Source organism: Camarhynchus parvulus, chromosome 6 (genome assembly GCF_901933205.1).
Source record: "Camarhynchus parvulus chromosome 6, STF_HiC, whole genome shotgun sequence".
Lineage (NCBI taxonomy): Eukaryota > Metazoa > Chordata > Aves > Passeriformes > Thraupidae > Camarhynchus > Camarhynchus parvulus.
In genome coordinates, this window is record NC_044576.1 from 1,520,415 (window position 1) to 1,532,722 (window position 12,308).

Genomic DNA, 12,308 nt, shown 5'->3' on the forward strand with positions numbered 1-12,308 from the left:
TCTTATTGGAAGTATTAGCCTGTAATCTGTAACTCATTCTTAAAAATATGGACACTGAAACTGTCTTAAATGTTCTAAAACTGACATTGAAATGTTTGTAAAAATAAAAGATAAAGATTTTTATTCCCAGTGCATTCTCTACCAGCTGGCTGATTTATGTGCAATAAATAATTCCATTTTCTTCCTTTGAGCCAGAGTCAGAAAAATATCCAAGCCTTCTTTAACAATGGGAGCCAGAGTTATTTATGTTGTTCTCTCCCTTGTGGCATGCCAGAGCAGTTGATGTCAAGTAGATGGTCCTTTTCCCCCCTAAATTGCATGAATGGTGCAGGGGTCAGGGCTTTTGTGTTTGTAGATGTGTTTGTAGAAATGTTTCCCACAGGATATTTGTGAGTCACGTTTACAAGTAATGATTCATGAGAAGCACTCAAGTGCATGAATTCATGGACGAGATCTGAAGGTGAGCTAAGGCACATGTAGCACTGCACTGCCCATGTTCTGGCACAGGGAACAGGAGCATTAAAAAGGATCAGTGAACTTTATGAAAATAAGGTGTGCTTTAAAATATCTGTACAACACTTAAGAAAAATGTTTTTGGAGTCTTTCCTTAGTGTTGCAGCTCAAGCAATGCCTTAGAGAATAGTCTTTCAGAAACATTCTCTTGGAGTGTGGAGGCTGTATTCGGATGATAGGAATGTGGAGTGGGATGGTCTATAAAAACAAATTCTTTATGGGTGTTGATATGCATTGGTAAAAATAAAATTTGGTCTAAGCTGCAGTAAATATAAATTCTGGGCAAATTGATGTGTAATATTAATGTTGAGAGCATCCTGAAGAATTTGGAGGTGCTGAGCTCTGGCCACAGGGATGCCCCTTTGGTAAGAAGAGAAAGCATTGTGAAAGTTGTTTGTACTCATTTTGGGTATTTGTTCTGGGATACCTTGCAAGTCTTACGTTGGAGGTATGGGAAGACCCAGCACTTCTGGGGAGAGAGAACCTGTGGGTGCTGGCTGATAGCAGCTGCCCACGAGGCAGGTGGCCAAGGAGGCCCGTGGGAGCCTGGCTTGTATCAGAAATGGCGTGGCCAGCAGGACCAGAGCAGTGATTGTGCAATGGTGAGGCCACACCTTGAGTCCTGTGTTCAGTCTTGGGCCCCTCATGACAAGAAGGACATCGATGTCACCATATTTTCTGAAAAATCCCTCTGCCAGGATTTTTCTCCTGAGAAGCCTCAGAAAAGAAATGTAAACAATAATTTTCTCATGGCTTGGAATGTGGTTTGGAGGTTGCTTGCCAGCAGGTGCATCTTTGATTGGTTCCACGTGAATTGTTTTTACTTAATAACCAATCGCAGCCCAGCTGTGTCGGGACTCTGGTCAGTCACGGGTTTTTATTATTCATTCTTTTCTAGCCTTCTGATGTCTCCTTTCTCTTTCTTTAGTATAGTTTCACTATGTCATTTTCATATAACATAACATAACAATAAATCAGCCTTCTGAGGACTTGGAGTCAATTCTCATCTCTCACCTCATCCTGGGGACCCTCACAACAACACTGCAACACATCGAGGTGCTGGAGCCTGTCCAGGGGAGGGCCAAGGAGCTGGGGAAAGGGCTGGAGCACAGGTCTTAGGAGGAGCAGCTGAGAGGGCTCAGCCTGGAGAAGAGGAGGCTCAGGGACCCTTCTGGCTCTCCACAACTCCCTGACAGGAGGCTGTGGCTGGGTGGTCTCTTGTCCCAGGTAATGAGTGCTAGGAGAGGAGGAAATGGCCACAGGTTGCACCAAGGAAAGTTTAGATTGGATGTTAAGAAACTTTCTTTCCCTGAAGGAGTGTCAAGTGTTGGAACAGGCTGCCGAGGGACACGGTGGAGTCACCCTCCCTGGAAGCATGCAGAAAGCACGTGGATGTGGTGTTTTTGGGTTTAGGGGTGCACTTGGCAATGTTAGCTTGTTAGCTGGACTTGATGCTTTTGGAGGTCTTGTCCTACCTTAATGGGTCCATGATTCCTGCCTTGCTGAAGCCTCCTCAGATAGTGCTGGGATTTTTTTGTTTTATTATGAGTAGGTTTTAAAACAAGCAGTGGCAGGAGTTGGCATCGGGATAATAGAACACAGTAGTGACATTTCTGTTAACTTTGCTTTGATCCTACAGAAGGAGGAACACAAAGATGATGCATACTGAGTAAAATTGCATTAGATCGAATTCAGTACTTTTGCCCGTTCTTGCTATTTATGCTGAGCTTGCCTGTCTGTCTCTAAAGCAGAGGGAATCTCTTTGCTTATTCATAATTGTTTTTTTTATTTTAATAAGAATATAAATTCACTTGTAGAACTTAAACCATTATTGTCTCTTTTGTTTCTTTTAAATGTAGGTTACAACATTAGTGAACTGTCCACAGAATCCTTCTAGTAAGAAAAAGGGCCGTTCCAAAAGAGCTCGTGTCTTACTTGCTTCTGTGGAGGAAGCCACTTGGAATCTATTGGACAAGGGAGAAAAAATTGCCAAGGAAGCAGTTGTGTTTAAAGAGGAGCTTCACGCGGCGCTCGCTGATGTGCGGAAAGAGAGTGAGTACATGGCAAACAATTCGGGCACCACAAGGAGTTGGTTTAACCAGGCCTGGTGTCAAAGTGAAGCCAGGATATCTGTGGGAAATGCGTTGTGATATGCAAATGTCTGAACTTGGAGTTGTCTAATTACATATTCTGGGATAACGCCTATAAGGAGGTAAAGTCTGCAAGCTGGGCCCCATTGGGAAAAAAGACATAAATCAGTGGAAGTTTTGTTGTTTGGAATGTAGGTGTTTTCTCTTTTAATGAGAAGAGATGCCTCTTGATAATTTTAGTGGCTGTTAAGCATGACTAAAAGTTAATGTATATTTTAACTTCTTGAAAAGAACTGTTTACCTGAATATCAGATTAAGACCTCTTAAATCTTCCCTCTTTTGTGCATTAGTAAGGATTTCATTTGGGGAGGTACAATAGTCCAGTGTGGAGATACGTTTTGAGAGTAGGAGGAGGATGGATCCTTTAACCTACCATAAGAGTCATCCCCTCCTGATAGAGCAGCTCCTCTCAGGTGAGTCTTGTCATATTCTGTGTCCTCCTGACTTAATCTCTCAATTTTGAATCTGATTCCCAGAACTAGGGTAGTTTTTGTGATCTGCAGAGAATGTTGTAGCCATTTTCTTAGAGGCTCTTTGTTGTTTTCTTGAGTTTTACTTTTCCCCATTGAAACTGGGAATATTTGGGTGAACACGAAGGCCATGAGGCTCATGAGCAACATCCTGAATGTGTTCCTGCAGAAATCACAAGTTAAAGTTCATTTATGTTTTAATTATATCATCCTGTCCTTACTAAAGATGGGACTTAATCAGGTTTTCCTTTAAATTTAAATTTATTTCATTTGTTCATCTCGCACATGCAGCTGGGGTGGTTTCTGAGTCTCTGCTGCTGTTCAGGGCAGTGATTACTTGCTTTTGGCTTCCTCTGAGTCTAGAGATGGCTGTGGTTTAGAGTTTGATCTATGCAGATGGTGTCTGAGATACCTGAAGGTCCTTTGTGATTAAAAGCGTTATGACCAGCAAGTATCACTGTTATCTGTCACACTGAGCAGCTGAGGTTCCTGCAAAATCATTCATTTTGGAGTACTCTTAAAATGTTAGCCCATCCATTACAGCCTGATAACACAAGGTAAGAATGAAATATATAGTTTTATATTGATTTTTATACATAGAGAAATTGAAAATGTGAAATATTTTTTTATTACTTATTGATTCTCAGCCAAGACCAGAGGTAACTACAAAAATAAATAATACATAAAGTAGATTATATATACCTCATACATTTTAAAAGAAAGTTAAGTCCATGTTATCACCTATCATTATGCAATGATGAAGTGGGTGGTTGCAGCCGATCTCCCTTCAAGGATTTGTCAGACTGCTCAGTTTAACTTTAAGAAATGTTGAAACAATTGTAAAAAAGGTAGCAGTTTCTTAATTTTGCAGTTATTTTTAACCTTTGAAGCTGTGTGCTATTTTAAATGTGTGGTATGCCACATCATGTGTAACTGAAGTGCCTGTTACTCAGGCCACATTGTGCTGCTGTGAAATGTCTGCTGTTATTTACTTCAGGCTCTTGGAGGGGATGTGGGTCAGCAGCCATGGCTGCATGCAGTCACCTGCCATGCATGTCACAGCATACATATTTAATTGTGTGACTGTGCTGACTGGCAGGGACTTTATTAATGCAGTCTTAAATTAATTAGGAAGTTTTGCAAGTGGCTACAGCTTGTACTTCCTGGATAATGGAATTTTGAAGAAATGCCGTAGATAATTTCATTCACATCAACCAAACTCAGATTTGCACATTGAGATCTGGAAAGAATAAATTCTGTCTCACCTCCTCTTGTGTTTTACCTTGTGTCACCTGCTGAACTTGTTCAGTTGGGGATGCATCATGAGCATTAAACACTTATTCCTTTGAGTGTCAATTGCCAGTGTAAAAACTCCTTCATTACTTTTGGAGCTCATTAATTTGGGGCTCCTTTTAAAGGAGTGATTGACTTTTTTCAGTCTGCTTCTGATACTCCTATTTACAATAATGCTTTGGAGAATAAAGGAGCAAATGAATGGGATAAAAATGAAGAGTGGGGGTAATGTTTGGTGTATCTATGTCATCTGTGTGTAATTTGTGGCCTTCAGAAATCATGATGGCATGGATATGGCTTCACTGACTACAGCTTGCTCTTGGCACTGTCAGTAGATGAGATTTTGGAGTCTCAAATTCAGCTGAATTCTGTAAGTGACCTCTGAAAGAAGGTGTTACTATAATGGATGACAGACCTGTTACCTGGATAAATACAGTGACTGCTTCCTTTGACATCTGCAAAGTGTTATCAAAGATTTATAGGCTTGGAGCCAGTAATTTAAATAGATGTTCTCTGCATTTTTCTTTGTTTTCTCTCAAGAAAGGACTTTTTAAGGCCTGCCTGCATCTTGATAACATCTTCTGGAACTCTGCTAAATGGGTCAGCAGGAAGGTTTGTGGGTGGTGGACTGTATGCATCATCCAGAAATCCACTGGCCTAGTAACTGAAGAACTGCTATGATTTCCTGTTGATCTGATTTAGTGAAGCTTTGTTAGAGGCTCCTTATGTCCACAGTTTTATTCTAAAATAGTGTAATAAACCCCAAAGTAAGCTTATTGAAAAACTCTCACTGAGAGATTTCATGTGTGTGCAGCATTTCAAAAGATGTTCTGTGGAATACCTGAGCCCTGTGCAAAGAGTGTAAGGAGCATTGTTCAACCCTGAATGCTTCTGGCACTAAATATCAGCCTCAAATTCATGTCCTGATTCTGAGATTTAATCAATTTGAAGGCAAGCAGTGCTGCTGTTCATGTGAAATCTTGCTGTAGAAGTCTGAATTGAAGTCTAATGTTATCCTTAGGATGATGAGTTTTTGCATTTATGTGAAGGTGTGATGGCTTACAGTTCTCAAAGAGTTGCATGGGCATAACTGAAATGTTTGGTATTTACTGCCATTGCTGGCTGACTATATATAGTCAGAAACACAACAGTTGTTGTCTGCCTTGTTTCTATCTATTGCAGTGTCAGTGTTTCTTGTGTTTAGCTGTTATCATGCTCAAGTGTGTTCCCAGATAAACCTGTCGTTGCACAGAGCAGTGAGTTGAAAGCAAGTTACTTGCTGGAGTTACATTTTGAGCCTTAAGTTACTCTTTAAAAGGAAATTCTAACAAATACTTTGATGTTTTGAATGGCCATATTTAATGTCTTTTGCTACTACACAGGGGAGGTGAGAGTTTGATGGCGTGGAAAACACTCCCATTTCCTGACAAGAAATGGGTGCTTACTTAGAAGGGCATTTACTAAAGGAAGGGTATAGGGATCTTTTGTATTACACTATGTTCTTGTTTGTCCCTCCTCTCATCTTAAAAGTAAACTTAACTTTCTCATTCTACATGAAGAGGTACGTGTCTGTATTCTGCATCTAAGGGACTTCTGTTCTGGGAGGCAGAACTTAAATGGCTTAAAATTATCTGTGCTGTACACTCCTTTCATCAAACCCAGAACAGATCCCCTGCAGAATAGCTTTTGACATCAGCATCACTGGATCAGGTGCCCCTGAGTGGGAAAGGGAGAATGAAGAGGTGGGTGTGAGGCATGATGGGGATGTGTGGTGGCTCTGATTACATGATAGGAAGAAATGGATGAGATGTGGAAGTGGAACTTCCTGATATGCAGTGGTGAAATAGTTGCTATGCAACAGAATCCAGTGGTATCTGAGTGGGATAAGAGACTGTGTGGCAGGAGAGAAATGTCCTGTAACAGCTCCAGAAAGCTATTGTGAGAATCTGAGTTATCACAGTGTTGAATATTAGGAGCATGCAGGAGGTATCGATCTGCTGTGCCCTGACACTGATAGTGTCACTTCAGCTGGCTGGCTGCAGCAGAATCCTTTTATTTGCTGTAGCAGATGGGGATGGTATTTGTAGGAACAGAACAGGTGATTGTACTGGTGACTTGTATTGTTTCATCTTGTTTTTAGAAAGGGTAGGTTGTTCTATGCTGTGATGTGACCTTGACTCCCAAGCTTCTCTGGTACACTTATTCTGCTTAATGTGTTAGTTCATGCCTGCAGGATTTGAGGCTGCATGTACTAGTGTCACTAAGAGCCAATAAGTGTTCTGTTACTGGTGAGACCCCGTGTGTTCAGCTCTGGGGCCCTCAGCATGAGAAGGACATGGACCTGTGGGAGCCAGTGCAGAGGAGGCTGTGAAGGTGCTCAGCAGAACTGAGCACCTCTCCTGTTAAGGCAGGCTGAGAGCTGGGCTTGTTCAGGCTGAGGAGAAGCTCTGGGGAGACATTACTGGAGACTCTCAGAACCCGGGGGGACCTACAAGGGGTCTGGAGAGGGACTTTCTACAGTGGGAAAGGCTTTAAATTGACAGAGGGTGTTTTAGATTAGATGCTAGGAAGAAATTCTTCACCATGAAAATGCTGAGGCACTAGCACAGGGTGTCCAGAGCAGCTGTGGCTGCCCCATCCTTGGAAGTGTCCAAGGCCAGCTTGGATGGGGCTTGCAGCAGCCTGGGCTAGTGGAAGGTGTCCCTGCCCATGGCAGGGGGATTGGAACTAGATAATCTTTTAGGTCCCTTCCAGCCCAAAGCACTCTAGGATTCTGTATTATAAACCATTGTGGGTTTTTTCTTGTTTGTTTGTAGTTCTGTTCTCTCAAGTTTGAGACTGAAATGTTGGAAATTCTTTCTACTAACTTTGGTATGTCTGTTCCCCCCTTAGTAAATGGGCTCCTTTTGTCAGCTGTGTTCCTCTGGAACTGTAAAGCCATCAGGCTCTAACGGTGCAGTTCAGGAGTGGGTGATAGGACTTTCTTGGCAACAGTACCTCCTTGTGGGAGGGCACAAGAATGGCATAAAATTCACTGCATTCCATGTGCATTTTACACTGCTGCAGTTAAAATTAAAAAATGAGATGAGAAAGCCAGTTGTAAATACAAATAGAAGAGAGGAAAATGTGATACTTGGATGGGATTTCAAAAGGAGAACGAAAATCTATTCAAATAAATAAAAGAAGAAAGCATAGCTTTGTTGATCTTGCCTAAGCCAGTGAAGAGCCCTTGGCTGTTGTCAGAGTGATGCTGAGCTCTGTCTCTGAGGGTGCTCACTGCCTGCACTTGGTGGCGTTGTTGCAGTGTCTGTACAGACATAGCCTGGCACAAGCTGTCAGCTAATTGCCAACAGGCTCACAGGTCACTTGTTTTTAAAGGAATTTTCATGTAAGTTTTTGGATATTTTTGTTGCTGGATAAAGTATGTGAATTCTCTAACTATTTAAAAAAATTCCCTGTGGCTGAACAGTGTTTTTTACATTTCCCTGTGCCTGAGCAGATTTTTGTGGGCACGTGTAAGTTACAGTCATTTGCCACAGCAGTAGCTGTCAGTAGCTGATCAGCTGATGGTAGAGCAACATTTACTTTGGGAGTCATCTTATCTGGGTGTGTTGAACAGAGTCTTGGGAATATCAGCCTGACAGTAATTGTACAGTTATGATAGATCCTGGCTTTGGTTCTTTGAATTGCTTTTTGTTTGGTTGTCTAAAAGAATTGAAATACTTTGAATGCTGCTGTCTGTCTGAATTCCTATTTGTGCCACTAAAAGGACATTTTTTGCGTTTCATTGTTTGTGACAAATATAATTATGGAAGAATATCCAGTTGATGGGAATTGAAATAAAAATAGATGAAATGGCATCAGATTGTCATGCTGTCTACTGCAATTTAAGAAAGTTTCAACATCCTGTTGTTGTTGGAGCTGTCATTTTCTGCTGTTTGTACTTGTAGCTCCTATCTGTCTAGCCTGCATCTCATGGCTCTATTTTAGGGTATGATTTTATGTGTTCATCTGGCCATCTCAGCTTATGTCATGCTCATTTCTAAGGGCTTGGTCGTATTCAGACCCTTCTGATTTGTGTTTGCTCACAGAATTGCAGAATGATGAGGGGTGGAAGGGACCTCTGAGGGTCGTCTGGTCCAGTGCCCCAGGTCAGGCAGGGCCAGCAGTCTGCCCAGGACCATGTCCAGTCAGGTTTTTAACATCTCCCAGGATGGAGACTCCACAGCCTTCCTGGTTGGCCTGTGCACTTTTGAGTCACTCTTGCTGTGAAAAAATGTTTTCTGATGCTTACATGGAATCTCCTGTGTCAGTTTGTGCCCATTGCTTCTCCGCCTGTTGCTTGGCACCACTGTGAGCAGTCTGGCTCCATCTCCTTTTCACCTCCCTTCAGGAATTTATGGTGTTTGTCACTGTGGTTCGTATTGTTGAATTTCATTTACCAAACTTCTCATTGGAGAGCAGTATATTGTGACTGGCAGTCATTAGCTCCGTGGCACAGATTTCACTTTATGTCGGTCAGATGTTTAAGTGTATGAGGTTTTCATTCCATTAACTTATATTTGTAATGAGAAGGGCAATATTTGATTCCCTTCTGTGACCAGGAATTATTTAATAGCAAGGACACCAAAGTACACAGTAATATAACAAGTAGTGACTAGGAAAATTTAACAAAGCTGCTGGCTTTGTTGTGTACAGTTAAGAGTAATAGTGTGAAGGCCAAGGGAATTATTTCAGAATTAAATGATGCTGTAGAAGAGAAAGGGAAAGAGAATGGAAGATGTGGAACATTAACCTGCATGATCTGTAGTCACTGACCTTCATTTCAAGGCGTTAGGGCAAGAAAGAGATAGCAGATTTATTGGCTATACTTGTGACTTGCCAAGTAACTGGTGGAGCTTCAGTGATTTCCTTTCCCCTGGGTGTTGTGATCCAGCCTAAGGCAGGGTGTCTCGTTTTGCAGGTCGGGCCCTGCAGGTGTCAGCAGAGGCGTTCACCAGCGATCCCTGCTCCCTGCCCCGGAGGCAGGCTGTGGTCCCAGCCGCTCGCTCCCTGCTGGCCGCGGTCACCAGGCTCCTCGTTCTGGCCGACATGGTGGACGTGGCCTATCTGCTGCAGCACCTGACTGTGGTGAGTACTGCTCTGCTCCCCTCCTGTGAGCCGCAGCTGGGTCTGCTCAGGGCTCTGCGGGCGTGGAAAACTCTCCCTGTACTTGAGCCTTGCAGGTGTCGTGCGCTGAGCACCTGGGCAGCTGGGGCAAGTGTGGATTCTAGATGAGATTTGTGAATGGACCAGAAAAACTCATCTACTTGCAGCTCAGCATATTTGATCTACTTTTGGCTCCTTTTTCTCCACTAATACTTTCAGTAATTTATAAGAGACTGATAAAACCACAAATTTCTGTTGACTTCCTAATATTTCAGGGCAGAGGTGAGTAATCAGTGCCACCTGTCATAATGCCTCATGCCACGAGAGAACACAGTGGCTTAGAGGACCATGTTGAAGCAAGTTCAGTTTGATGAAGATGAGAGAATGAAAATTTGGCTCCAAATCAGACTAGGAAAAGTGTTTAATAATAAAACAATGTTGTGTGGATTTCAATACTGGGCTTGAAAAATCTCCACTGCTGGAGATGCACCACAGGCTAAATTAACCCTGACTTGCAGAAGCTTCTGTGTTGTTCTGTATGTTTAAATTTGTCAGCTGTAATAGGAACGGCCTATGTCTTTTGCACTGCTTGTGGAAAATGTTCTTAAATTATGATATTTTTCATGGTAATCTATTTCATTTTTAATGTTTATTTTCATAATCCCAGATGCTCTCTTCTGAGATGTATTTGAGTATGTTTTACATGAGAGAGCTAAAATTAGATGGTTTTCCTTACTAGAGTTTCAGTATTTCTTAATGGCTGTCTAATTGACTTCATGTTTTCCATCTGAAAATGAAAACAAAAAATAACTGAAAATGGTGAAAGAATGCTGAGTATCATTCAGGAACAACTCCAGCACTGCAGAGGGCCATTAAATTGTCATCTTCTTCCATATTTCCTCTTAATAGGAGGAAGAACTGAATTTGTAAATGAACCCTTAGAATAAATTAGTGTGGTAAAACACTCTCAGTAAAGCCGGTGCAAAAAGATTCACCCTAGTTGTTGGAGGAGAGTGTGTTCTATTTTGCATATCTATTTAGGCTCTGCTCTGGCTGTTGAACTTGCCAACAGTGGTATTAGCTGTAATGATGTCTTTTATGTTGACATCTAATTAGGAAATTGACTTAATGTAATTTCAGCATATGCTATTGAACATCCCTCAGTTTCTAACAACTTTTGGTCACAGCTAACTGAGCCAGATTTAAAGGCAATTAAATATTTTAATGAATTTCAACATGGGTCTATTCTAAGTGTTTAACTGTAATCATTATACTTTAGAACTCCCTTAGGAATTCAGTTTTTCTTCAACATGGACTTGCTCCCACAAGAAGACATTGTATTCCCACATTGTCAAAGCAGACCTTGTCTTTGCTGTATCAGCTCCAATATTCTTGGGTTTTTCAAGTTCATATGCCTTGAAAATCAACTCCTTAAAAGTCTTCAGATGTTTTTCTTTGCACTTGTTCTAAAGCCTTAATATTTCTACCATATTACCCTGTTCTTCAGACATGGGTGTTACAGCTGTTATCATTTAAGAGATGGGAAATTTCATTGCTCTTTATTTCCATGTCTCTGAGCACTGCAGTTTTATGGGGTAGACAAAATTGATTTGAAAAATTAAAAAAAAAAGTAATAGTAGAATAAAAGACATAAAAATTCTAATCAAGGACTTCTTCTTTATTTGCATGTATAAAATGAAAGATGTTGGTTCAGCATCATGAAAGAACTCTGTACAGTATTAGTGAGATCTTGCTCAATATGAAAGTATTTAATGGGGAATTACCTATTCAAGTATCTAATATTTTTCAAACCCATTTATCAAAGAGTGCTGAAAGTTTTTAGTCTTGGTCACTCACTCAAATTAGTTAATTCCAACACTGATGTTTAAAACTATAGCTTTTTCTACTGACAGAATACACTCTGGATCATTAAACTTTAATTTCCTCAGTAACCTGGGAATAAAAATAGAAGGAAAACAAAGACAATGTGACTGGCTGTCATAGAAAGCCTCATCTACTGTTACCTGTCACATCTGCCTGTTGATGTGTATCTAGGAAAAAGGATGAACCTCAGCTGTCTCCTTCCAGTTTATGTAGTCTCTAACAATATTGTTTTCTGTACAGTCTGCTTAGACTTAGGACTGGTTTTGAATCCTGTGTAATAAAGTCTTCGTGTTAAACAGTGTGTAATTCTGAAAATACGGAGTATTTTTTCTCACAAAAATACTGAAATGTAACTTTTCAAAACTAGAAATAACAGGTGAGATTGAAAGGATTTGGTAATCCTGGGAGGAATTTCAAACCGAATGTTCAAAAACACGGCTTTGTGAGCAGGAAATTAGCTATTTTGGAAGTTTTGCTAATAAAGTGGAGAGAATTGTGGCTGTTTAATGAATTCTATCAGATCGTCCCTGAGCGAAAAGCGAGCAAATGTGTGTGTAAATAATGTTTACTAGATGCCAGTACAAACCCTCAGTGACTGGTCACATTCTGGCACAGAACACCTCTGGCCACTTGTCCTATAAGACTCTGAGGGTGCAGTGCAAACAGGAAGATCCTTTAGAGTTCACTGAAAAAATAAAGTACATCACACCATAAAGAAAGGTTTTCCTTCCTTAAATATATTTTTTTAAACAGGGAACAGTTTAAATAATTACCTATCTCTGTCTGATTTTCCATGCTTAAGGAGTTTGGAGTCTCTAAAGAAACAACTGCGTTCTGAAAAATGTGGTCA

At 41.0% G+C, this 12,308-nt stretch overlaps 1 protein-coding gene across 2 annotated transcripts in view; it reads left to right on the top strand.

Annotated features, from left to right (window-relative positions):
• Positions 1 to 12,308, top strand: part of CTNNA3 (catenin alpha 3) — a 415,145-nt gene that overhangs the window by 2,940 nt on the left and 399,897 nt on the right. For both annotated transcript variants that reach the window (XM_030950971.1, XM_030950972.1), the window contains exons 2-3: positions 2,373 to 2,565; positions 9,390 to 9,556. In XM_030950971.1, the coding sequence (XP_030806831.1) occupies positions 2,373 to 2,565; positions 9,390 to 9,556 (360 nt within the window). The remainder of the gene's footprint in view (positions 1 to 2,372; positions 2,566 to 9,389; positions 9,557 to 12,308) is intronic.